This window comes from Mugil cephalus, chromosome 15 (genome assembly GCF_022458985.1).
Source record: "Mugil cephalus isolate CIBA_MC_2020 chromosome 15, CIBA_Mcephalus_1.1, whole genome shotgun sequence".
In the NCBI taxonomy this organism is placed as follows: Eukaryota; Metazoa; Chordata; class Actinopteri; order Mugiliformes; family Mugilidae; genus Mugil; species Mugil cephalus.
The window spans coordinates 9,581,893-9,607,146 of NC_061784.1; the positions used below are offsets into that span (position 1 = coordinate 9,581,893).

The 25,254-nt window shown below is 43.8% G+C and overlaps 2 protein-coding genes across 2 annotated transcripts in view; one reads left to right on the forward strand and one right to left on the reverse strand.

The window, feature by feature from the left end:
* Positions 1-2,804: 2,804 nt before the first annotated feature.
* tmem218 (transmembrane protein 218) lies at positions 2,805-9,185 on the reverse strand. Its single transcript, XM_047607265.1, has 3 exons — positions 8,710-9,185; positions 6,789-6,891; positions 2,805-3,614 (listed from the first exon to the last, which is right to left on the reverse strand). The coding sequence occupies exons 1-3, from the start codon at positions 8,817-8,819 to the stop codon at positions 3,480-3,482; spliced, it is 348 nt and encodes a 115-aa protein (XP_047463221.1). The 5' UTR covers positions 8,820-9,185; the 3' UTR covers positions 2,805-3,479.
* A 1,847-nt stretch (positions 9,186-11,032) lies between these two features.
* LOC125021601 overlaps positions 11,033-25,254 on the forward strand; it is a 109,712-nt gene continuing 95,490 nt past the window's right edge. Inside the window, exon 1 of the mRNA XM_047607721.1 lies at positions 11,033-11,174. The gene's annotated coding sequence lies outside the window, so the exon portion shown is untranslated. The remainder of the gene's footprint in view (positions 11,175-25,254) is intronic.

Sequence of the window (25,254 nt, forward strand, 5' to 3'; positions counted from 1 at the left end):
ACAGAGGGGTTACAAGTTCACATACTTCCTTGTCTGTGGCTTAGGTTCCTTGAGTTCACGCTACTGAGTGAACGTAGGGAAAAATAATTTCCCCCGCGTGGGATCAATGCAATAGATAGTATGGTTATTAATTTGTATAATGGTCTACTGATACACCTACCAGGAGCACAGCTACCAGCCTTCATTTTTGTTCAGCTACACGTAAGTAATTTTGGACCTTTGTGGTTTTGAGGACACAGTTAAACAGGCAGCAGTGTTTTGGATCACTGGTGTATTTTGTGTATACATTCAAAGCGTTTCACTATAATTTAATAACCATTAGGTCATTGTGTAGTCTTACTCCTTGTGTATGTGATGCGCCAACTGTCTTTTAAGGAAGCTCAATGCAAAAGCTAAAAATATTGATACACAGGCCAACAACTGAGCAAACTTTAAAGCCCAGTGAGGCCACCCAGCCGTGTTTGAATACTGTGACCGCGGTCTTTGATCAGTGTAGTCAATGCCTTCCTGAGCCCGGCCAAGATTCAGCCATGTCTTCGACAGTATCAAAATGGGACCCCCATAGGGCCGAGCTCCGGCCCTCGATGGGGCGTCATGTCCGAGCAGCGGAGGTCCATTGGCGGCCAACCTGACCCCTAATCTGGGTCTTCATCATCCCCCCACAAATACCAGAGCTTTGGGGCCATTCTTTCCCGAGAGTGAGGTAAAAGGCCAAGGCGACGCCGAGATCTCAGTTTGAGGATTTTGCCCCCCAGTGCGTGTTGCAATGATAGCATCCCCTAGCTGTGTACAAAAAAAAAAAAAAAGAGGGGGGGCATAATAGAGCACGATCAGGGAGCGCTGAGAAAAGAAACTCTTCTTGGCCCAGGAGCTGCATAGTTGGTTGCTCGGGTGACAAGGCTTCGGTTCATTTTCACATTCTGTCACTAACGTGTTTTTTAGCTTAGCGAAACACTCGGGCGGTGAACTCTGGCGTCTCCAGGTTTGCCAAACACCCACTCGTTTGGCCAATAAACGCTTGTACGAGGGTTTAAAATCACCTTGCTCATTTTAGTTTTATACCCCACGGAGCCCTCGCCGGGGTTTTATTTACCAAACTCCCTGAAAGGACGGCAAACATTGCCGTCTGCTTGATTTAACACGAACGGGTCGCATTCTTTCGGGATAAGTGCACCGACTTTGCCTGAAATCTTTTAATGGATTTTCAGCGCTGTGAGAGCTGGGTGGGGCGGCGACAGGGGCTCCGTATCACAAACAGAGTGTGGGACGGCCGAGGATGTGAACGGCAAGCCGGGAGTTCCGCTTGGGCGCATCTGAATGCGGGATCTACCCCCGAGAGCGGCGCGACCCGTCCCCTCCGCGGCTTCACAACCCGAGAGCCCCGAGCCCTTTCTGCTCACACCTCCTTGCCCTCGCATTGCTCTCCCCTTTTTCTACCTCGCCCGCCCCCATCTCTTTATATGCCCAGCTGGCTGCGCCACAAAGACTTGTGTCTCCCGGCTCCGAATGATCCTCGAAAAACCCCCACGCGCTTTGTTCTGCTCATTTTCCCACTCCCCGGAGACGGAGTTTAGCAGCGAAAATTAAAATGAGGAGCGGATGGAGGGAGCGGGGAAAGATGGGGGAGAGAGATTAAAAAAGGTGAGGCGGTGGGAGAGTGTGTGAGAATGCGAGGGGTGAGCCAAGGATCTTCCGGGCCCGGACTTCGGGGAGCTGCGAGGGCCTCGGGTTTGCAGATGGCGAAGACGGTGGAGAATTGGTGTAAACACCTCTTGCAACGTGACCTTGAATTGTAAACTGCGGCGGAACGTCCTAGAAGAGATCACTTTGTTGATAAGTCAAAGCGAGAGAACTGAAACCTTAACGGGAACGCCTTCGCCGGCTGAGCTACTCCTTCAATTTCACTGCTCTTAAAGCTGCTTGTTTCTCCGCGGCCCTTTCTGTGGGGGGCTAAGATCATGTTTTGCGGTGCTCACGCGGTCAATTGCGGGCAACAAGTCCCTCCAGGTTGAAAGGTTTTAGATCCCCTATCCCACCCTGATGAAAGCCCCCCTCCTCCACCTCTAGTTCCACAGCTTGTGTGAAATCATGTGGTGGATTGTTTTGCTGCAAAAAGGACCACAGTATGGAGATGTGGGCCGGAACTAATAGGATTGGTTTTGATTCATTAGATTCTCTTTCATCATCCTGGTTGGAATTCCACTCCACGTCTCCTCGGGCTTCACACTTTTAAAATGGAGGTGGGAGGGGGGTAAGTGTTTATAATTGAGCCTCCACTGCAAAAGCTCATTACTCTCTATGGAATCATCTGCTTATTGAAACCCCGTGGAATCAGCATCAGGACCATGCGAATGCAGCCCGGTGTTTGTCAATGCGCCGACAACGCGGCGAAGGATATGATTCACTGGATGGCAAATTGTAGCAAAATGCAGAATAGCTGCGCACAATGGGGAAACAAAACGATGCCTATAGCCTTTTAATTCAATTGTTAGTTACTAAGATGATATCGGTTCTGTGAAGGAAAATGATTTGAGTGAATTGTGAGATTTCATCCATTAGATGGAAAATCATTCCTCACAAGTTAAGTCCTTTTAATCATTTTTAAATATTCAGTAACTGTGTCAACACTCAATGCTTGGATGGAAACCACTTCCCATGTTATTGTAGCACGAACGAGATCCACATCGAGTGTCATTTAAGCCCTGGGTAGAACAAATGAAGTTGATTAGTATCAATAACACATACTTGAAGAACCCTGGTGACATGTGTTTGATATAAATAGTATATTTTGGCCTTGATCTGAATGTCTTTGAATTAATGTCTTTATTCTAGACAAACTATACACTAAGAAATAAAGAAAACAAACTGAATTAAACAGAAGTCTTCAAGAATATCTGCAGCATTCAGTTCTCAGCTAAAATGAAGGAAAACATCTTACATTTTATAACCAGCACAGAAAATATGTGCATATATTTAAAAAAGTACCTTAAAGAAAAATTATACACACTGATACAAACCCGTGAGTGATTTTAAGTCACCATTTAAGTGGAGTTAAATGAAACATCATACAAGACGCGCTCTGGGTAAACATCTCATGTACAACATGAATGAACTAAGTACCACAAAGTTTGTAAAATTACAATAAGACTATAAATGTTTTATCACTGATAAAAAGCTACAAGAAGTGTTGCTACTACTACTCTAGAGCTCTGGACCTGAAATACTTTATTTGCTCACTGCTTGTGTTAAATTACACAAAATATAAGGACAAACAAAAACAAACCATGCATTGTTCGTTGTACTTCAACACGCCACAAACAGCAGTCCGTGGACACAACCTTGGACCTCCTACTGTTTCCGTTTAGGACACATCCCGTAGCCTGTTTTCTCCATAGAGTGGAACTTCTCCCTACAAGCCCCGCTTGTCTAAAGTTGTGTACATCGGAGCGATCCCGGTGCCAGCTCTGACCCTGGCAGCTCTAGTGTGTTCTTAAGGCCTTGGCATACACCGGCTCCAGGAAGTGAAAGGGGAGCAGCATGAAGAACACCACGAGGAAAACTACGCTCACCACTGCCAGAAGCACGTAGCGGCCGATGAACAAAGTGTCCACTATCTGAAAGGAAAGAGTGAATCCGTTAGGAGTTTGTACAGACAACGCAATAAAAGAATTTATACTGAAGCAGTATGTGGTGCATGGGAAACACACGGTAGACTGGTTAGTGTTCCCAATATTTACCACTAGATGTCATGAGAGGGCTTTCACAAAGACTTTGTGTACAAGCACGAGCGTCTTCAGAGGCTGTGAGCAGGCGCCATGCAAACAAAAGCACACACATAACGCCACGACAACAATAACGGTTTAATTTAACGAGGTTGCGTGTTGCTTACTGCCCTTCTTGCTGTGTAGAGTTGCGCAGGAGGACAGTTTCTCCGTGTTCACGCTGAATCTCAGTTTAAGCAGGGTGTGACATCACAGCTTCTTAGAATAATTGTGGTGCAATTTACATTTTAACATTAAAACCTCCAGGGAACATACACAGAATAAAGGAGTGGAAAACTTATCTAGCAGGTCAAATAATAACGTGTGAAACGTTTCCACGGAGCGCATGGCGGTATGTGTTTTCATGTCTTCACAGAGATTAATTTAGAAAGGTCAAACTGAATTTAGATTATAGAAAGTTGGCAACACAGAACATAAACTTACCTGAAAATATATACAGAGAGTTTCTGGGTTTCTTATATGGAATTTACTCATCTGTACCATCATCATACTGATGGTGAATATAAAGTGAGACACACCTACATTTTACACTTTTGCATATTGGTCTGTTGTGACTGAACCACCTTACAAAACTCTAATTTGATATGCCTAGAGCATGTGATGTAAATTTAAGGAAATAATTATAATAAAAAAAATATTAATGGATTTACCGGTTGTGCTTATCATCTTATTGTTATCTTTCGTATGATAAAATGATCCCTGATAATTCCAGGAATGTGAAAAATAAGTTAATTACTGGGGAAACAGTAATAAGTGTGTAGAATACTGATGGGGTATCTCTCACACAAACTTCGCACACAAAGATACCACATTAATAATCACCGAAAGTTTTTAAAATTGCCATCAAAACATTTAATCAACACTTCACTGATGCCCCGCGGTCCGAGTAAATACTTCTATCATGACGAACGCATGTATACAAGAATACAAACAGAGAAAACGGCCTTAAGCCGTACAACAAGAGCAGCAGCCCCTCTAACGTCTGAACAGAGATTTCATAGGGACTGAGGAATAAGAGCGGGGACGTGCGCGCGCGCGCGTGTGGACGTGCCACCGTCTAGGAGATGTGGGGATGATGTATGCCGTCTCTTATGGATGCATTTAACACATCTCGCTTTTTAATTTGCCAATTACACAGCAAGCAGGAGCCCAAAGTGTGGGCCATGTTTTATTAATGTGCCACTGGGCGCACGGATAGGGGGAAGAGAGGCGGGTGGGCTGGCGGTGGAACTGAAAATACGGATGGGGGGGGGGGGGTGCGTGGGTGTTATAAACCACCCTTAGTCTGGGACTAGCCTAATTGGCACTATGATATTTTTTATACTTTTGTTTAACAGCAAAAGGTTAGACATTTCTCTCTCACACATTATCCTTTTGGTCTCTGAATTTTTCACCTTCACCTGTATTTTTGTCTTTATTTAAACACTGTCATGCATTAAAACACAGATTTATTCCAAGCTAAAAAAAAAAAATAAAATAATCAAAGATGAGTTATGGAGACCTTCATGTCATCTGGCTACAAAGGAAGTGTACAAAAACTAATTTACCCTTGTATTGTTTAATTCTGTGCAATATTATCATTTTCAGAATTGCCATTCTCTCTGAATAAAGGATATCATATCTATATCTATATATCTATGTATCTAGATCTACATATATATATGTATGTATCTATATCTATATATATATATGTATATAGTGAGAGAGAGAGAGAGAGAGAGAGATATGTATATATATATAGAGAGAGCCTTTTAATTGGGAGACATTCATGACTGCTCATTTCTAAATTACATTTTTTCTGTATTGTGTACACACTTTAGAGAATTGACAGGCCTCTTGACATTGCTCTGAACACTCTACAGAAAGCAAACCAGTGTCTCGAAGTGATTTTACACGAAACCTCTTTAAAACGTCAGAGTCTGTTTCTAAAGCACGCATGGGTTAATTTTAATCAAAGGCCTTGCACCAAAATCCAGGAAGTCACATTTTTGCTGCCTGCCTCTCCGTGTTGCGGGTCTGGTATCTGCCTTCGCACAAAGGCTATAAAACACGAGCTGGCCGCAGCGAGGCTCTGCTCTGCTATTTCTATGGGGTGGCAGCTTGCTTGGCAGATCTGGACGGCTTATTGGCACGACCCAGAGGCAACATGGGGGAGTGTTTGTTCTGTGTTTCTGTTGGACTAAGATAAAGCAGAACAGGCCTTGACGACAAGCACATGCACAGAAGTGCACACAGTGACACTATTTACAGGCATACAGTGCTGTTGATACTGACTGACAGTGTGGCAGAGTTAAGGTTTCATTTGGGACAGGTTGTATGTGCACGGTAACGTTATACGTAGCTGCAGTCTGTATCCTCGATCAGAACGAATAACATGAAAGAATTCTGCTCCTTCACAACTTTGCATCTGTAACCATGGCAAAATATAAAAATCTCTTTTAGATGTTAAAACTTTTGTGACAAACGTACATCTGAGTTGTACTGTAGTCACTCGTGCACTTGGGAAACAGGAACTTTATGCTATTACATGTCATTTCGTGTGCCTGCGATGACCATTCAGCTAAAGATAGTTGTTCATTTGTGGGCACTGAAACCTCAAGTTTCACTCTGGACTCAAAACATTTGGTGGTAATGAATGCCAAATGGCTTTGCATCAAGGCGGAAAACATCCCGGGCCTGCTTTTATTTTCAAATGAACTACATTATGCAGTCATTCAGCGAGAGCTGTAATAGCAGACGACAGTAACACAGAAATTCTCTGTGTTTTTAATGCAGCAAACGGAGCGATTTGTAATATTTTCTTCTTGTGGATTTGGCAGAAGTACACAAGTTTGAATTGCTTCTTCATATTCTTAATGGAATTGTAATTCGTATTCCAGCCAGGTCTTCAGATGTAAACATAAGTTAACCGACAATGCAGCCCAGTACACATGGGGAAAGGGTCCTACCGGTTCAAATGAGTGTGTGTGTGTGTGTGTGTGTGTGTACTAGGTGAATGGAGCTCACCTCTATCTCTTTGAAGGGGGGAGGCGTCTCTGGGCTGCGAGGGAAAAACACCAGCACCAAAGTGATGGTGAGAGCCAACAAGAACACAGGGATGACCCCAAACCTGGCAAAAAAAAAAAAAAAAAAAAAAGCCAGCATGAGTCCTCCCACTACAGATTTATTACATTTTCATAAGACTTGCAGTAAATGCAGCGTTACCTGCCATGCTTAAGTTCCAGTCTAAACAAAGGCAGTCTTTGCTGTGATTTTAGAGTTAACTTTGAGCCAACTTTCTAATCAGGTAAATGGCAACGTGGGTGCAATCTACTCGAAGATACTGCGCACATTTATTCACTTTTAAGTAGTGTGTTTGATGGAGGGTAATGGTCAGATGATTGCCTAAGTGTTAATCAGCAGAGGGAATAGTCTAAGCCATCGATCAGAATATAATGCAGGTGTAATTAACTGGTTCACAGAATTTAACAGTCAGAAAAAGTTCATCTGGGCTGGTCTGGGCTGGTAGATATTAAAGTTGAAAAGTCAATGTATCAGATTCATATTCCACACGATTTATTTAACTAGTAAAGTAAATGATGCTGCAGTGATAAACTCCATCACTAATTGTTTTGTGGCTGTACACAATTTGATGAGCAATCATTTCTTAATGTTAAATGAAGACATAACAGAAAATCTGCTGGTTGGCCCCAAAACAAAAAGAGAAAAGCTGTCCGGCAAACTGGGGAAATTATCTCCGCTGATTAAATCTGAGGTCACTAGTCTCGGCGTTGTCATAGATCCAGACCTTAACTTCAAGTCCAACATAAATAAGGTGATAAAGACATTGTTCTACCTACTCAGAAACATGGCTGAAGTGAGACCATTTATAAATGAAAAGGAGCTACAGGATTAATACATGTCTTCATCTCAAGCAGACTTGATTACAGTAATGGACTTTTCACTGGCTTCCCCAAAAAATACCACAGAGTGACTTCAACTAATTTAAAACTCTGCTGCTTGATTGTTAAGCAGAATCAGGAAGAAAGAGCATGTGATCCAGTTTTAGCTGTGCCACACTGACTTCCTGAATTGACATCGAGGTCCTGCTCCTTGTATACAAGGCACTTCATGGGCTATGACCAAATTAAACCGTCAACTCCCTTATTAACTATCAGGCTCCAAGAACACTTCAATCCTCTGCTGCTGGTTTAGTGGAGGTTCTCTACAGCGGTGGAGAGAAAACTGGGGATGCGGCCTTTGTTAAATACGCCCCTAAGCTCTGGAAAACACTACCTTGGGATATCAGGGAAGCCAACTCAATAGATATTTTCAAAAGTAAGCTAAAAACACATCTGCTCACACTAGCTTTTAATTAGCTTTTCACACCACCTCTTGCACTGTTGATTTTATGCTGTTACATTATATGTTTTAATTAACTTCTATTTATGCATTTTATTATCGTTTCATTTATGTTTTTTATTAAATCATCTGCAAATACCCGAGAGTGAGTTATAGCTAAATCTTCTGTACACAAAACTATAGGTAAGCGACCTTCGTGAACACTTTTCCTCTAATGTTTACATCAAGAATTTTTCTTTTATTGTTGATTCGTCTCTTCTCTCTCTTGTTGTCACGTTTATAAATGGTCTTCTGTTCCTTTTAATGATCGTTCTTTTAATGTGAAGCGCTTTGAGCTGCAATGTTTGTATGACATGTTCTATACAAATAAAGTTTATCATTATAACTTTTACTGTAATACATAGTTACTTAGTTGACTTAACTACAAGAAAACGTCACTGTCTTTTTTTGAGGTACAGTGTAGATATGTTATCTGGCTTATAAGCATGCAAACATTCAAGTGGGTGAGACTTTCAATGAACACATAACACTGAAATTACTTCATACATGCTAGAGGACTGTGTGCGTGTGCAGTTTTCTCACTTACTTTGCTGATCCTGATGCTCTCAGCAGCATCATCCCAAACACAAGAGCCGCAACCCAGGCGACAGCAATGATGAAAACGCCGGTACCAACTTGGAGGACTGTATTCGACATGTTTTTTATTTTTGTTTGGCACCGTCGCAATGTAACTTTCTCGACGTAAACACCGGTTAGTCTGTAATGTGGTAAAATATGACTTTAAAAAACAATGTTGGTGTCATTAATAAGTATCGCTCCAGTAGAACAAGCGAGGAAGCTAGCGGGAACTAACGTACAAACACTAATTAGCCGTCGCTGCTAGCGCTGCTGTGCTGACACCGAGTAAAAAATATAAGTCACGCTTGTTACACCGTTTTGTTAACATACAAGTGTCCGCTTGCTACCGATAAATCTGTAATTTGTAAAGTGGCAAACAGCTCAAATGCCTGAGTTAAATGCTCTGGGTAAGTAAAGCCCTCTCAGTCGCGTCCTGCGCTTCCTGGTTACAACAAACTGCAGTGTGATTGGTTAAGGGGACTAGTCGACTATCCAATCAAATGCGTCCTTGCTTAAAACTGGAGACCTGTGCGGGAAACAGGTATAGCTTTTCGCAAAGCTTTTTTGTTGTTGTTTATAATCTTTATTTTTGCGTATTATGTCTCGTTATCGCTGTGTTGCGGAATTAAAAGAGGCGGTAAAACTTTACGAACATAGAACAAATAATGACTGTCCTTATTCCGAAAAATAAGTCCTACTTATGTTCTTAATATCTCAAGATACTGGTTTCTAATTTGGCGTGTCAGTATGATAATGTATTGGTAGTTTGCTTCATAAAAATGTCGACTCTCTCTCTCTCTTTTTTTTTCAAATTATGTCTGCGATACCAACGACATGGTAGGTCATTATCTGGATAAAAACAACGATGGCTGCCGGCCGGCTGCCTGGACAATAAACCCCAGATAAAAACACAGTTACAGCCGTAGACTGTATGCAACAAAGGAAGCTAGTTTAACGCCTCTCTCTCCTTTTAATCATTCCCATTTCCGGCCAATACAGCCCAACTTACTACACACATACTCAGACTCTGCATAGGCAGGCTACTTTAGTGGCTATTTAAAGCCAGCAGTGCAATAGAGCATGAAACACATTCAATCCGGGCATATTTCTAGGCTACAATTTACACCACAGGTGTTCACGGCACACAGTAGTCTAGCCGGTGTACTTCATTGAACTTCTCAATAAAGGTGTCAAAAGGGCCTCTTTTAAAAAGTTTCCATGGCTCTGACATGCATTCCCTGCATTGCATCAATTAGAGTTGCTCTGTTCAGTCCCTTAGACCTATCTAATTTATTATTATTGATTTATTATTTTTAAAAAAAACAACAAAAAAAAAAACAAAAAAAAACACTTAGTCTGTGTATTGTTAACAGAAATCGCCGAAGAAATGTTTCTGACTGCCTGTTTTAATGCATGTAATGGCTAATGTGGACCGACAGGGGGCTGGCCAGATCCTTACTGGAAGAAGACATGTTGCCTTTAGGTGACCCTAGTACGATCCATGGACCAAGCGTTTGTTAAGGATCCGGATACTTAATTAAGTAGGCGGGTAGTAGATCACTGAACATTGTAAAACACTTCAGAGCAATAAATTTACTAAACAGTAAAGATAAAAAAAAAAACTAAGCCTCAATGATATGATATTTCTACCTGGCTTCCCTCGAAGGAACAGAATGCAGCTTAAAAAGTCAGGGAATGTTTATCAGTCACTCATGTGGACCCTGACTGGTAACCCAACACCCAGGGTCCTGTTTCTGTTTGAGCCACTAGACCCAGATAGTAGTAAACCTAAAGAGATTAAAAAATAACATCTCTAAATAGAACAATAAACAAGCAAGTATGCAACTTGTAACTGTAACTTGACTTGACAATAATAGACGGTTACAATCTGATCTCATTTCTACACTTTGTGCGTTAAACACAAGAGGTTTGCCGCACTAGCCTGAGAGATGCGTACTATAATGTGAATTAAAATAACCGAAAATGAAGGGAGAAACTGATATTCTCACAACATTTCTAATATAATGCTATAGAGCCTTTATTCCTGCACAATGCAATGATGATGCCTAAGAAGATATTTAAATTCATTGTCACTGGAGCCAATCAGAGGGGAAAGTAAATCATACAGGCCAGCTAAAGAGATATTTTTTTAGTTTATTTTGTAGCGTAAGAAGTAAGCAGTGCCGGCACTCCCAGGATTCAAATATGATGCCTTTTCCCAGGTTGTGTTTTTGTCGTGGAGCCCAGCACGTGGTTGCCGTATTTCCCATGGACACTGGAAGGCATCAGCAGCCCGGTGTTGGGAAAAAACCGGGGGAGCGGAGATGAAGATGGAGGTGGGAGGGGCCTGGCACCGCTGACGTCACCGGCTGTGTGGAGGAGTATAGGCTGTGCTGTCAGCCCAGTGTCAGTCTGATGAAGATTGGCATGCAGGTAAGCTGTCATTCATTTTCAATGTCAGTGCATGAGAGCAGGGCTTTACCACTTCAGCGTCCCTTTTTTTTTCCCCTTTCCCCCCCTTCATTACAAAAGGCAGGACATTATTCATACAGTCAGACAGGCAGCAGGCCAGAGTGAGGGAGAGAGAGGGAGAGGGAGGGAAAGAGAGAGGCAGAGAGTGAGGGAGGGAGAGAGAGAGAGGGAGAAGAAAAAGAGGGAGAGCGACGGAGAGAGAGAGAAAAGGGAGGGAGGGGGGCAGTCGAGGAGGGGGAGAAAAAAGAGAGAGGGAAAGGAGAGGAGATGCATTTTTGTGCTGGACTGAAAGACCAGTGGATTTTTTTTTTTCATATGTTCTTGTTGTGCTTGATGCGGCGTTTGGATCTTTTTTTTTATACATATATATATAAACTGTCGCGGTAATGTTTGTGATGCAAATGTCTAGAATGTGTTTTTGTGCGTGTGCGGCGGGTGTTTTTGCGCGAAAGGTTGTAGTTTTTAAAAATAAGAATGAGAGGGAAAAAAAAAACAGTGAGCGGATCGGGTTAAGAATGAGCGCATATAGCCGCAGGTAGCTGGCGTTTGATTTCTGTCACTGTTATTTTGCCGCGGCTTTGTCCGCAAAAAAAAAACACGTCGCGTTCAGGTTGTTTGTATTTGTGAATTTGCGATTAGGCGCCGGAGTCCGTGCAAAAGAAAAAGAAGAAGAAAAAAAACATGTTCGTGTACGTTTTTTTTTTTTCACCGTTGCTGCTTTGGTTTTGAGTCGGAAAGTTGCGGGTGACGGGTTGTTTCTATAGGGACGTTTTTCAGCAACTCACATTTGATTAGAATTCAATTTACTCTTGACAATTGTGTGGTTGTGTGTGTGTGTGTGTGTGTGTGTGTGTGTGTGTGTGTGTGTGTGTTATGTAGGTATGGCTGCTTTTTGTTTGTAACGACCTGATTAAAAAAAAATAATAATAACCCAGACATATTAATATCACACTGAGAAGAAAAAAGCAACCTAAAAATATATTTTTTAGTGACTGTTAAAATAAGGTTTTGTGTAAATATATTCACAACTTTCTCAGTTTTCAATTTGCAAGTCATTAAGAGCAGTTACCTAAAACTGCCTTCTTTTCTTTCTTTATTTATTTATTTATTTATCTATGCAGGTTTACATTTACGCCACAAAAACTACGCTCTACTTTGCCGCATGTTTGTGTTTAAAAACGGCCCGGTCTGGTTTGATTTTTCTCCACGGGCTCTCGGTTGAAGTGCTTCTGCATCTCGGCGAGGTCTGATGTTTACTCTCAGCCTACCCCTGCCCTGTAAAAACCTTCCCCGGGCTGAACACTGGCCTTCTTTGTGTGCCACTCACCACTTTCTATTTCAGAGCACCGGTTCGCTCGCCCCGTTCGGTCGACTTGACTATTCCGCTCACGGGAGAGACGTTCAAACTGGCAACGGAGCGGCGTCGACGCGTTTGTTTGTCGGCCCACTTTTGTTTGATTTGATTTCGAGCGCCTTGCCATTGGAAAGGCGCTAATTCCCAGCTGACTCGATGTCTTCGGTGCGTCCAATCAGTGGGCTCACCTTTTCAGATGGCGTCAGCTTTTGGTTTGCGCCGCTCGAAAGTCGTACGCACCCAATACACTTCAAGTTGCTAAATGTTAAGTTCAGGAAATATCCCTTTACTTTCACAAACTTAATGTTCACGCCGTCTGTCGGTGGTGGGATGTCGCAGCTGTGTGATGCAAAATGAGGGTCCCCCCATAGCTAAGATCACGGTCTCTGCATTGGGAGTACATTAACTTAATTAAATATGCCTGAGCCATTTGTTTAATATTCATCCGCTTCCCTTAGAATCTCACAATGGCCATTTGGGCCACTTTAACTCCCTTCGCCTGACACATTCAGCAGGTGCAGAGTGCCGAGCACAAAATCCCACGAGGAGCCCAACTCGCGCCCCTTGTGAAAGTAAACGCTTTTGAAAGACGCCGTTGTTGCTGCCGCGTGTCGCCGCTGAAAGAGCAGGAGGGGGGCCTGTTACCTTTTGCAGCATTCAGACGATTGTGTACCTTTGTCGGCGGACGATTCAGCTGGGAACGGGGTTTCAGCGGCGGCGGCGGCGGCGGCGGAGCGCGACGCCAGTCGAAACGCACCGCTACCAGTCACCCTCAGAGATGTTTGTTCTTTGTTGTGATGTGCCCCGCGCAGCTCCTCGCGTCGTCAGAATGGGATAATGTCAATTTGGTTTATCCAGCGAAAACCCTGCTGAGATCTTAATTGATGATTTGTGTCATTGGACAAGCAGCCCGGGGGCATATTTGGGGGGCCTCAAAATACTCTTGACACTATTTGCATATTCCCATTCCTACTATATGGGTAAATTACATGATGGGATGTGATGCTGTGCTTTCCTGCAGCTTTTGGGGGGATAATCACTAATAAAGTGATTCAGTCACACTAAATGAAGGGAGTAAACAGAGCGAGGAGAGCATATGTTACAAACCAATTTAAGCATTTATGTATGGCCAAAAAGCAATTGAGGAAATTAAACCGTGAGCAAATGTCTTGTCATTTCCTTCGCCTTTCCCTCTAATTCCTCCCCGCGTGGTGCCGTAGCAACCGATACATCATTTTTGGAGAAAAAAAATAAGATTTTGGGGGGGGGATAAGGATAATAGGACTTGCTTCGCAGGATTCCCTTTCCCAGCTATCAGATTGTGAGATATCTCATTTGTTTTTTTTTTACCCTTTTTTTTTTGTTTTTTTGAGGCCCTCACTTTTTTAAATCAGGCTGGAAAAAAAAAAAGAGAGAGGATGTTCAGAATTATTCATAAGGCTTTAGTCTGCTGGGTTATCCTCAGCGGAGTGCATCTAGGTCCTGTTCCGGCCCGTGAGCAATGTGATGCAGGCTACGTTTCTCGCGTTCAATCGCGGGGGCAGACCTTAAGACAATTGTGTTGCGTTGCATGTTCCGGCCCCGTCTGGGCCCTCGCAGGTCATGCCCACTAAGCTCGCTTGATCCCTATTGCTCTCAAGAGGAGGCAGAGGCCTGTTTATGCCGTCAGACGGCGCAGCTTAAGGACAGCCCTCGCATGCTTACCCCTGCTCATTCCGCAGCCAGTGCTGCGTTGGCATGGCTCTAAGTAAGCCACCGGGGAGAGGGGTCGGAGAGAGATGGATCGGGCTGATTTATGCTCCGAGAGCAGCAGCAGGCAGATTTAATGATTCCCCATATATCGTCAAACATCACAAAGCATTATTTCTGGAAGGACATGGAGATGTAATTAACATACGAGCCGTGTTTGAAATCCACAATTAGCCACTGTTGCAATCGTTTTTACACCCGATTTGGACAAATCTGGGAACACAGGCTTTGTTGTAGAATTAGCTTTTTAATTCGTTTATTTCAGATCTTTGTTGTGTTTGAACGTCCACAAAGCAATAAATTACCGCAGAGTTTTCGGTTGGAGATGGTACTAGTGTATGTAAGCTGTTTCAGCATCGAACTGAATTGCAACCAGGTTCTTTTTGCTATCAACCGAGTGAAGACATTGACAGCTAATTGTTGATGTGGTTTATTCGCGGTACAGTATCACCCTACACTGGCAACAGCAATTTTTGGTTATGTTAAGACAAACAGGTATTTTCCTCGCCTTGGCCAAAGTGGTTTAATCGTCTAAACCATAGGTCTTCAACAGGGGGTCCGCGGAGGTACTGCCGGAGGTTCGCAAAATTTTTGGTTGATTAGACATTTTTTATGTATTTTTTAAATTCTCCCCCACAAATTTAAATTTCTTTAGATACACATTAACATGAATCCAACATGTGTTAGTAAAGGGATAAAGAGATATAAAATACATTATCTTTATGTTTATGGTAAGATGTTTATCTTAATATTTTAATGCAAAATGATAATAATAATATATATTTATAACTAGCGCTAAACCAAGTTTAATATAGAACGCATATAATAGATAGGGGGGTTCCTACTTAATCTCTCCATCAGTTTGGGGGTCCTTGGCCCCTGGTCTAAATCTCAAACAGACTGGAGTCTCGATGTAAATACCTGGGCAAAAAGCTGCGCCCACATCACATCGCTCATGAGCGTCAGTTGAAAACGCCGTTTGGTTTTATGGGAACACGTTATCTTGTGTTGCCTCACCACACGAGATGTGATCACCTCGTCGCGCGGGGAAGTCACATCCATCTGAATAAGAGCACCTCCACGTCGGCCCCCGGAATGAGATCCGCCGACTGATGGATCTCGGCGCGGTCGAATCAGACAGCCCTCAGACAAACTTTTCAGAAGTGTCCTCCTCCGCACATTATCTGAGATATGCTCTCCGGCGCCGAACGCCGCGGCGCGCACGGAGTTGCACAAAGGCTCTGGTCATTAGGTAATGATTTTAGCATCGGTACTCTGATTGCATTCCTCTTTTTCAGGCGGAGGAAATGAAAACCCAGCAGGGACGCATTCCCTAAAACGGGTCGAAGTCGTGGCATAGAATGGAAAAGTCCAATACGGCTTAGGTTGTTCACCAGCAGGACACACACACACACAAAGATACACTGTTTACTGGCAGAGAAATGTATTTTAAAGACGCACCAGAAATAGGCTGGCTCCACTCGTACTAATGTATTCAGCGTTTCTCGTATAAACTGCTTTTGATGTCATTATTTTTTGCGGCGAAAACAATTAAACCGCATTATTTTTAGACATCAGTGTTTATTATTCAAGGATCAAGCCCACAATCAAATTAGCAACGGCTTATTATATATTCTGCATTTGAAGACCTTTAACAAGACTACGAACCTCATTGTGCGTTTGGTTCTTATCTCCGGCGGAATGCAGATAATCCTAATAAATGAGTAGAGCTTCACACAGAGAAATATGAAGCCTGCCAGTAAATCCTGAATTTATTATATTTGAGAGTCCTGGTAACAGCTGAGCTGGGTGAGGTTCAAAATATTTGATTTGAATTCAACGGCAGATCATAGCCGAGAAAATCCCAGCGAGCGCTGCGTGGCTGCATATTTGCGCTACCCTTCGAAAATGAATAAATGCATCAGCCAAAATGTTGTTGCTGCTGTTAAGAATTTCCCACAGTGCAATACTCTTTAAAAAAAAAAAAGAAAAAAAAGGAGGATTTTTATTTATTTATTTATCTATTTTCATGTTAACAGCAATGACTGCTCACCCCTCCACAGAAGAAAGGCTGCGGTGACTTTTCCTTGCAAGTGTCATGTTGCAGTTTGACGATTTTATCAAGATTCCCATTGCGCCACTACAGCTTTTTTTCCCCTCTCTCTCTCTCTCTCTCACATAAACGCCGGTCTTTCCGTGCTGTAGGTACGGTACCAGCTGTTTTTCGGCACTGCGGCGCTTTTTGCCAGCAGGAAAGCTGTTGTTTCGCCTCTCGAGTTCTAGCAACTTTAATGACAAAGCTGAAGACAAACAGACAAAGTTTAAAGGTGTGGTGCGCATTTCTGTTTTTTAACTACCTCCTGAACCGTTGCATTAATTGCTGGTGGAGCTACAGGACGAGGCACGAAGCAGCACGCGAGCAGGGAGAAAAATGCGTGCCTCTTTGGAAACGGTGGCGTATGGCTTTTTGGAATCGCCTCACTTTGATTATTGGCAGAGCTGTCCATTGAAGTCCACTCGCACTTTCAATTGAAACGCACCAGTTGTGACCTCCAAGAGGCTGTTTACTGGAGCACGGTTCCATTTTCCACAATCCTCCCCGACAATATTATTCCAGCGCGTTGCTCTTTCTGCCACTCACATCTCATCTGAATGTTTCAGCCTACTGCACTCCAGGACGCCATCGATCTGAAGGACAATATTTTCACTCAGTCCGTAGCCGGCCCTTTATTTTTGACGTTAGACTTCAACAAAAGCGACTCTCTCTCTTCAAATCCATTTGTATACCTTTAATCTGCAAGTGTGTTTTTTTGTTTTTTTTTGTTTTTTTTTGTAGATGCCTGGTAGAACACTTGTCATAAGCTCTTAGGTGAAACAGCAGCTTATCAGCAGACTTCAGCGAACGCATTGAACAGTGGCAAGGACAGAATAATTTACCCTAATGCTTTTTAGTGATCACTCTTATTAACTGCAAATGACTTCTTTTATGTAGTCTTGTCCCCCCGCTATAAAAGTGTCATGATTTTACGACTTCAGTTGAAGTGCATTTCATTTTCCGTGGGGAGGCTACATCTGTTACCGTCTCTTAAGGCCTTTCGTTCTTAAAATATTAAAGGCTCTTATTCGTCTGAATTCACATCCGCGTCCAGAGTTTCGCCCTCTCACCCTGCTACTGAAATTCAGATTTACAGTTTACCCTTTACGGGGCAAGGAACCGTATATGGTAACTTGGGCGCACGTTTTAAATTGCGTTCCTGTTCCTCTCAGTGAGGTTCAGAAGCTTGTTGGTTTCTTTCAGCCAATCAGAGAAGATCAAGGAAACATGGTCTTTAAGATCCACCTCTGCATGGACGCTGAGCATAGCTGATTTATTAGGTACCACGAAGAAGTGGACTAATGTTGTCACTAATGTGACGATGTGAATGCTCCTGAATCAACGCTCCTGTGCCAATGCTCTAAATACATGTTTACATTTATTTACCACTTAAGAACAAGGAGCCACATTTATTAAATTCATTCCTTTTGAGTTTCTCCATGGATATTTAAAAATTTGTAAAATTTCACAAAAGTAAAACAACCTTCTGTGACGTCTTGGGGTTGAGATTTAGAATTTCCAAGCATTTCAGTGAGCGCCCTGTAAAGGGTTAACTGTTTCCACTGGTTGCGGTCGAATTGAGGTGATCTGCATTTAAAGTAATGTTTCACGAAAATGTGCTGAAATAATGAAGCCGCTCACTGCTGACAATTACTGAATATTTTTTGCTAATTTGCAACTGCAAACATGTCACGCAGAAACTGCAATCCAGCCCACAAACCCACAGACCAGCCAGAACACTCTGACCACCCACGGCTTCGGCGGATAAAGCCGATCGCCTCGTCACAGCTGCACACGAAAAGGTGTTGGATAAGTTGGACCGGAAGTCGTCCGTCAGCTCTCGCAGTCAACCGGCGTGATAGATGTGTGAGGAATGGTGCAGGTGTTAAAGGAGGATGGACTGAATCTGGCAACTAGGTTAAAGTGACTCAGCAGTTAAAGGCTTGTAAAAGATTTTCGTGGTTCTGATTTGGGAGCAAAAGCCCTTTTTCAAGTGAAAGAACACGGTCACACGCAGGGAAAAAAAATCATCAGTAACTTGAACATGAAGACGGAAAGTTTGCTTTATTAACAAGAAAATCAACACATTTCTTGAACCTTGACCAACGACTGTTGCTTCAACTCCACCGCCCATAGAAACCAGTATTATAACACACTTTGTACCACCGCCATCCTCCACAGCCTCCTACAATACTCTTGTGGTAAAATAATATACATATAAACAGTCCCTGGTGCACTTTTTTATTTAGCACAGTTGTGACTGATAATAGTAACTTAAAGTAGTGGCAGTTGAAACACCTTTATTTGCCTGGCTATGCCTTATGTATTGATCTGCACAGGTGCTCTTGGAAGTTTGCGGACACACACGTGCTTTGGCACAACTTCTTTTTTGGCACGTCTGAAAACGCACACCTGGGAAACCGTTCCTGCCGTACCATGATTACTCTGAACATCAGGCGTCCGCACGAAACGCACGGCGTGCGGCGATCGCCGTCCCGGCCGCGCGCGTCGCCCTCGCTTTCTCCTCTCCCCACTCCATTGCATTTCCAACACCACGACTTCTCTGAGAGCGCGAGGGAAACACGAGCGCGGCTGACATTAACCTCCAGCTTAAACCGGGGAGCGCACGCGCGCACACACACAAAAACGTCCCCGCGTCTTTTCGTCTTCCTCCTCTCGTGAAACGCGAGATCGGACGCCCACGCGAAAGACGCGCCTTTCCAAGGAAAATGGTCCGCATTGTCCTGATGTTTGGTGTGAATTTAAAAACCTGACGATCCCATTAGAAGCGACGCGGCATTGTTCGTGAGAGCTGCCTCCTGGACAATTCGGGGCTTTGTTAACTGCTCTCAGAGTATCATGTTTGGCCTGAAGCTTAGGCTCTGCAAGTAATCATGAGTCACGTAAAGCCGGTCCAAGGGAGTCTTGGGCTGGGAAATGGGTGACAGAGGTTTCCGGATGAGTGCGAGGGGTGACGTGTGCACTCCTGAGTCACGGAAATGTGGTTTGGGTTAGATGTCAGCGAGACAAAATACCTTCAGATGATGAAAAAAAAAAATGGATTCAAACGCGGTTATATAATCCCCATTAACTTAAGTTTTTAGTCTGCTTCTTCCCTCGCCCGTGAGCGCTGTTAAAAACTTCTTCCCTCGCAGCCGCATTCCGTCACATAAAAAGTTTGATTCAGAGGAAAATCCCTGCCAAAGCAGTCACAGAAAAATTGAATTACCGCAGTGGCTCTGTTTCCTGTGATTTGCGGTGGCAGGCACGTAATTTGTCAAAGAAAGCTGCGCTGTGTTAAGTGTGTTTGCATAGTGGCGCAGGCTAACCGCACGCCAGCTCTGATTTTAGAAGTGGTAATATTTAATGACTCCACAACACGCGTCTGATTTGCGAAACGCTCGGCTCTGAGCACCACTCCTTCCTCTCGCTGTCCTGTCTGATTTGCCGATGCCGACGAGACCCGAAGGCATCGAGTCATGCTGCCTTTCAAGTCGCAATGTAAACATGTCAGATTTCTAGGGTGTGTGAAGAGGCTCGGGGAGCGAGCGTGCGGAATTATCATAACAGACACATCTCTATAAATGAATCCGTGGAAGGAAACAGTTTACCCGAGCAGATTCCTCGCTATTAGAGCTTTGTTTCTGCCGTGGCCACTCGGCGAAAGGTTTCTAACATCCTTAAATGGTTATAACAACAATGTCTCGGCGTGTCTCGACCCAAAAAAATATCCCTTAAACATTATCAGGGTTTGCAGATATGGTCCCACATGTTAATTGCAGCCCTGAGAAGTGAGTGGTGGGAGGAGGGGGAGGGAGGGAGGGTGGGGGGGGGGAGAAAAACAGACTGAACCTCCTTTTTCCGAGGCGAGACTTCTTTCCACTACAAAGAATAATTACTTTTCCCAACTCCTGTGCCATAATTGGTTACTACTCTTTTATCTTATCTATGTGCGCATAATTATCACAGTCATCATATTAGATTATTTCATGCATAATAAATGAACTCAAACTGTGTGTGGGGTAATTAGCATGTTAGGATGTGCGCCGCGATAAGAGGTTGTCTCTCTCAAAGATTGCATTGTTCCAGACATTCCTGAAAAGTGAGCACTGCCGAAGTACGGCGTCGGGACAGATGAGCGTCACCGTGAAGTGTCTGTCGAGAAGTGGTTGTCTTTTCATGTTGATTCGTTCTCTTTTTTTTTTTATTTGAATTCCCCGTATTTTGCCCCGCGCCGAGGGGTCCGGGGCAGAAGGCAGCTTACATGCAGCAGACATAACATGACATGGCAGCAAAATGGAGACTACTGTGGAAGACTGAGCGGCACGCCACTTGACTTTGGCAGCTGTCCGCTCTGTGGATCTTGTTCGGTCCAGATGACAGATGTGTGGCACTTCAGTCAAGGTTTCAGCAAGCGAGCGGGTCTGGATGGCGTGCGGGTTGACATGAAAGGTGTTACGCGTTTAACTTTCAGACGTTTATAGGTGGGTCCCAAACTTTGTGAAAGTCCCGTTTTTTTTATCTCTCAAATGTACAATAGCTAAGGATGAGAAACGGTTTGTTTATGTCTTATAGTTTGTATATTTCACTAGCGAATTAAGGTCGGTCAAAGGCTGATTTGAAATAAATGCACACCACCAGGCATACACTCAGTGTGTTTACATGCATGTGACAAAAACGAATTATTGTCTTAATCCAACGATAAGTGGACAACTTCAGTGCATGTAAACACGTTACTCGGACTGAAAATAAGGAGTTCTCCTTATCCGATTAAGACACCCAGATAAGGCGCTTGGAAATCATTTTTCTCCGGCATGTATACGCCTTAATCGGACTTGAACTGGACAACGCGTGTGCGTCAACAAGGTAGAAGAACCACCTGAGGGATAGCGCACATCTTATCTGTGCCATAAGTAGCACGCACATTACGTACAAGATTAAAAAAGCTGAACTATTATCCACCTTATTCCTGGTGGGCGCTCATGGGTGCTACTTCCGGTGTAGCAGTGAGCCATTGATTGCTAGCGGGTTCCATTTCCTGTAGCGGTTTATTTGAACGTTGGACCGTTTTCATTTCTTAACGATTTTTCAGTGTTTTACGAGGACTTTGAATTATACTTACAATCCATCAGTGTCTGCAAAAATGCCTGTTTTTGTCCTTTCTTCTTTCTTTCTCTGCTCTTTCTTTCTTTTCTATTTTTTTCTTATAAGTCATGTTCCACTGGCAACTGTATTTGTGTTGTTATTTTGCGCTACTGGATTTAATGTGAAACATTCCATCAAATGTGCAATATGTTAAAAAAAACAAGACAAAGAGAAACGCTGGCCGCTAAGGAGGATTGATGGTAGTGTTGCAAGAAAATCAGCAAGAATGATTTCATCTGTGTGGAGGACACTGCAGGCAACAACACGTTGTGTTACCTTTCTCTGAAAAATGCTATAATTTCAGGATAGACCTAACAAAATGTTAATGCAGTATTTTAATCTTAATAATAAACACGAGCAACCTGGTACTTACTGGTACGCCACAGATAAGATTAAGATTGTTCACTGCGTTAAGATAGTAGCAAGAAATGTAGTAGAAATGCGACTGTATGCTATCTTTGGCCACTTTTTCATGTAATCCTGTAGCTCCTCTATATTAGTATTTGTCAAGAACAGTTAACAAGTAAACAAACACCGGTTCTGGTTCATACTGGAAGTCGTGCCCATAATTCACACAAGAGCTTCTGGGGGCCAGGAACGGTGGCTTAAAAGACACATATCGCCACCTAGTGTGGAGGAGGAGGACATGTTCCCATCAGTTGTTCGATTTTCCCTGTTGCATGTAAATTGGGTCGAATTTTGAGCATAGCTCAAACTGCGCCTGTAAACGAGTTATTGGCCAACAGCAGCAGTTCTTCCAATTTAAATGAGGTAAACCTGCCGCTGGATGCTTTTCCAGTTTAATGCTGCCCTGCTTGGAAGCAGTTCAGGAGTTATTTATTGAGGGCTAGCCAATCGGGAGGGAGTCCAGTCGCAATGCCTGGCCTGGAGTTGGGGTGTGGGGGATTTTGGAAAACGCAACGATTTCAAATATTACCACTCCATTAAAGTCCAGTTTTCACAGCGTCTTTATTAAACACCATTGACAGTTACGTATATAAACAGAGGTGAACCCTTACCATGGTGTACCCCGGCCTTTTGTTGAGGGACCAGCTGTGAGGCTAAATTTACAGTCTGCATGTCCACACATTAAGTTAAAAGGCTTTAAAAGTGTTTTATATTTACCTTGAGGAAACTTGCAGCAGACCTTACTCAAAGTAGTTGAACCAAAGTACTTTTAAAGCTCCTTGAAGCACAAATTCAACCTTGCACGTTACCAACTTGCAGTGGATTCTTCGGAAGTAGAAACAGATGAGTTATTTTCACCATTGAAAAAAAGTTTCATTCAGTGACTAGTTCAGAGGGGGGAAAAATCTTACATCCATTTTTGAAAAAAACGGATAATAACAAAAAAAAATCACAATTTAAATTTGTGTAATTCCTGCTGTTGTTAGTCAAGGTCAGTGACACATGTGATGAACACTAACACAGTTAAGGTGAAGTTTTGCAGAAGTTTTGTATTTGTGTGTGTTGACAAAAATCACAACTGAAAGCCCCTTTGCATCTCGACGCCATGCGCACTCAGCTCGACGGCGTTAGAGCGCATTATATACACGCAGCTTCCGCGGATACATCAATAATACCCGCGCCATTTCTAAATAAAAACAACAATGGGATCTGGAAGTCATTTAAACTCGAATACCAGCGAGTATGAAAGTTGGCAGCTTGCAGCAGAGGTGACAAAGCACCTCCGTGGAATTCATAAGAAAGTTTAGAGCACTTTAATTATCGCAAAATAAAAGAAATATTGGATAAAAGAATGAAAAATGACATGCAGTCACGCACCCACGCGCACCTCCCACTCCCCGCGTAACTTCATAAAGGTTCATCTCCGAAGAGTGATGATGGTTCCGCGCTGAAAGTGAGTTATAAACAGCTGGTCGACTCGGCGGGCGGGTAAATACGGCAGCCCGGAGGCGGCGCAGCGTCAAGACTGCTCCTACATGACGATGCTCTCAAATGGTGGAGGAGCGAGAGCTTTCGCGGCACCTCCCCTCCCCTCCCCTCCCCTCCCTCCCCCCGCTCTCCCCCCTCGGCCGCTCTCCTCTGGTCAAGGTCTCGATACCCCCGCGGTATTCGTGCCCGTCTCTCTGCTGGCACCGCTTTGGCATTGCTGCGGTGTCAGCGCCGTGTAAATGGGAGTTTGAAATGCGATAGCGCTGATTGCGGGTTAGATTTGTTTGTTTAGCTTTGGAGAGAAAAGAAAATGGCAGGGACGGGTTAGCGGGCGACGCTTTGAAATAAAACCATCAGGCCTAAGTGCTCCAGTCTTAAAGCTAACTGTACGCGGAGCGATATGAGAGTCCGCGCTATCACGCTGTTATAATACGAGATCAGATCTCCAGATGTGACCTTTAACCTAGCTAGTAGCCCGGTGTGCTACGACGCTGTGCAGCCCCCCCCCCCTCCTCTCGGCAATTAAGCGAATATCAAATGTCAAAATATTCCTTTAAAAATCAGAATTCTGGTGTTGTGGTTTGTTGGTTTTCATTTCTTGAGAACAAACTTGACCACCAGTCGTTAAATGTACAAAAAGAGGCAGGGTGGTGGTGGTGGTGGGGGGGGGGTGAGGGGGAGGTTCTTCGGAGAGCAATGAAGAGTGCCGTCAGTTGGACTGTGAAGGTGAGATGTACCGTGACAGGAGATGAGGGATGACTCGCACCTGCCTCCGAGACGCCCACTTCAAAACAGGCCTACTTATCCGCAGACACGTGTGTCCGACAGCGTGCTCGCTCGTGCTCGCGGGGGGGGGGAGAAATCGATTGAGAGTCCGCCATCTGACTTTTTCGCCGCTTTAAGTATTTTTTTTCTTCCCTTAACCAAAAGGGTTTGTGTGAATCTCCCGGTCTCAGAGAACAGGCACGCTGCCGTCCCCCTTCCTCCCCCACCCCCACCCCCACCCCCCCGTGGTCAGTGGTATTTATAAACCGCCACAGACATTTAATACAGATGGCGAAGCACCTTGAATTTAAAGACACTATTTCCTCCCCTGGGAAATGGACAGAAAGCACTTTGTATTTAACTACCTGGATATGGAGCTGAGGGAGGCTGTGAAATAAGCGGTGCATTTCTAATGCGAGGAGATGCGTGGCGGAGACCGCAGAAATGCGCGCGGCCATCAGCGAATTCTGCAGGCTCAGTCCGCGGGGATATAACGCATCATTATGAGGAGCCGCGCGCACCGAACAAATAACTAAAGCAGACATCCAGCTCGTCGGCGAAGGAGTTAACTTTCTTCCTTTGGACTCTCGCCAGGAGTGAAGAGGTAGAAAGAAAGGGGGGGAGAGAAAAAAAAAAAAAACAAGGTTAGCTCACTTCAGACACAGTGATGGGGAATTCCTCACTGCCTTGGCTGTAACTGCCAAGTCCATTGTGTTCCTGTCCTCCCTGCCTACCCCGAGCTGCTTCACGGCCAGACAATGAAAGAATCCTTAAATGCACTGCAACAAAAAAAAAAAAGAAATGTTACCTTTATATAAATAATGAGGCCATGGCGGGAATAATGTGCAGACACTGGTTGTTTAAATTCCTGTCACAAAGAGAATGCGACTGCTTTAAGCGAAGCTTTCTCTGTGCTTCCAGAAAGAGGCATCATCCATCTCCTTTAATGTACATGTTGCAAGCAGCATTTCCAGAAGGAGTTTGGAAAGTTGTTTCAGAAACTCCGTACCGGTATAAAGCCTGAATTCTCACACTGA

Excerpts from the sequence above, each read along its gene's own strand:
- tmem218 (XM_047607265.1), bottom strand. The coding sequence starts at position 8,819 with ATGTCGAATACAGTCCTCCAAGTTGGTACCGGCGTTTTCATCATTGCT. Across the intron at positions 6,892-8,709 it reads AGAGCATCAGGATCAGCAAA|GTTTGGGGTCATCCCTGTGT; the intron begins GTAAGTGAGAAA and ends TTTTTTTGCCAG. Across the intron at positions 3,615-6,788 it reads CCCCCTTCAAAGAGATAGAG|ATAGTGGACACTTTGTTCAT; the intron begins GTGAGCTCCATT and ends CTTTCCTTTCAG.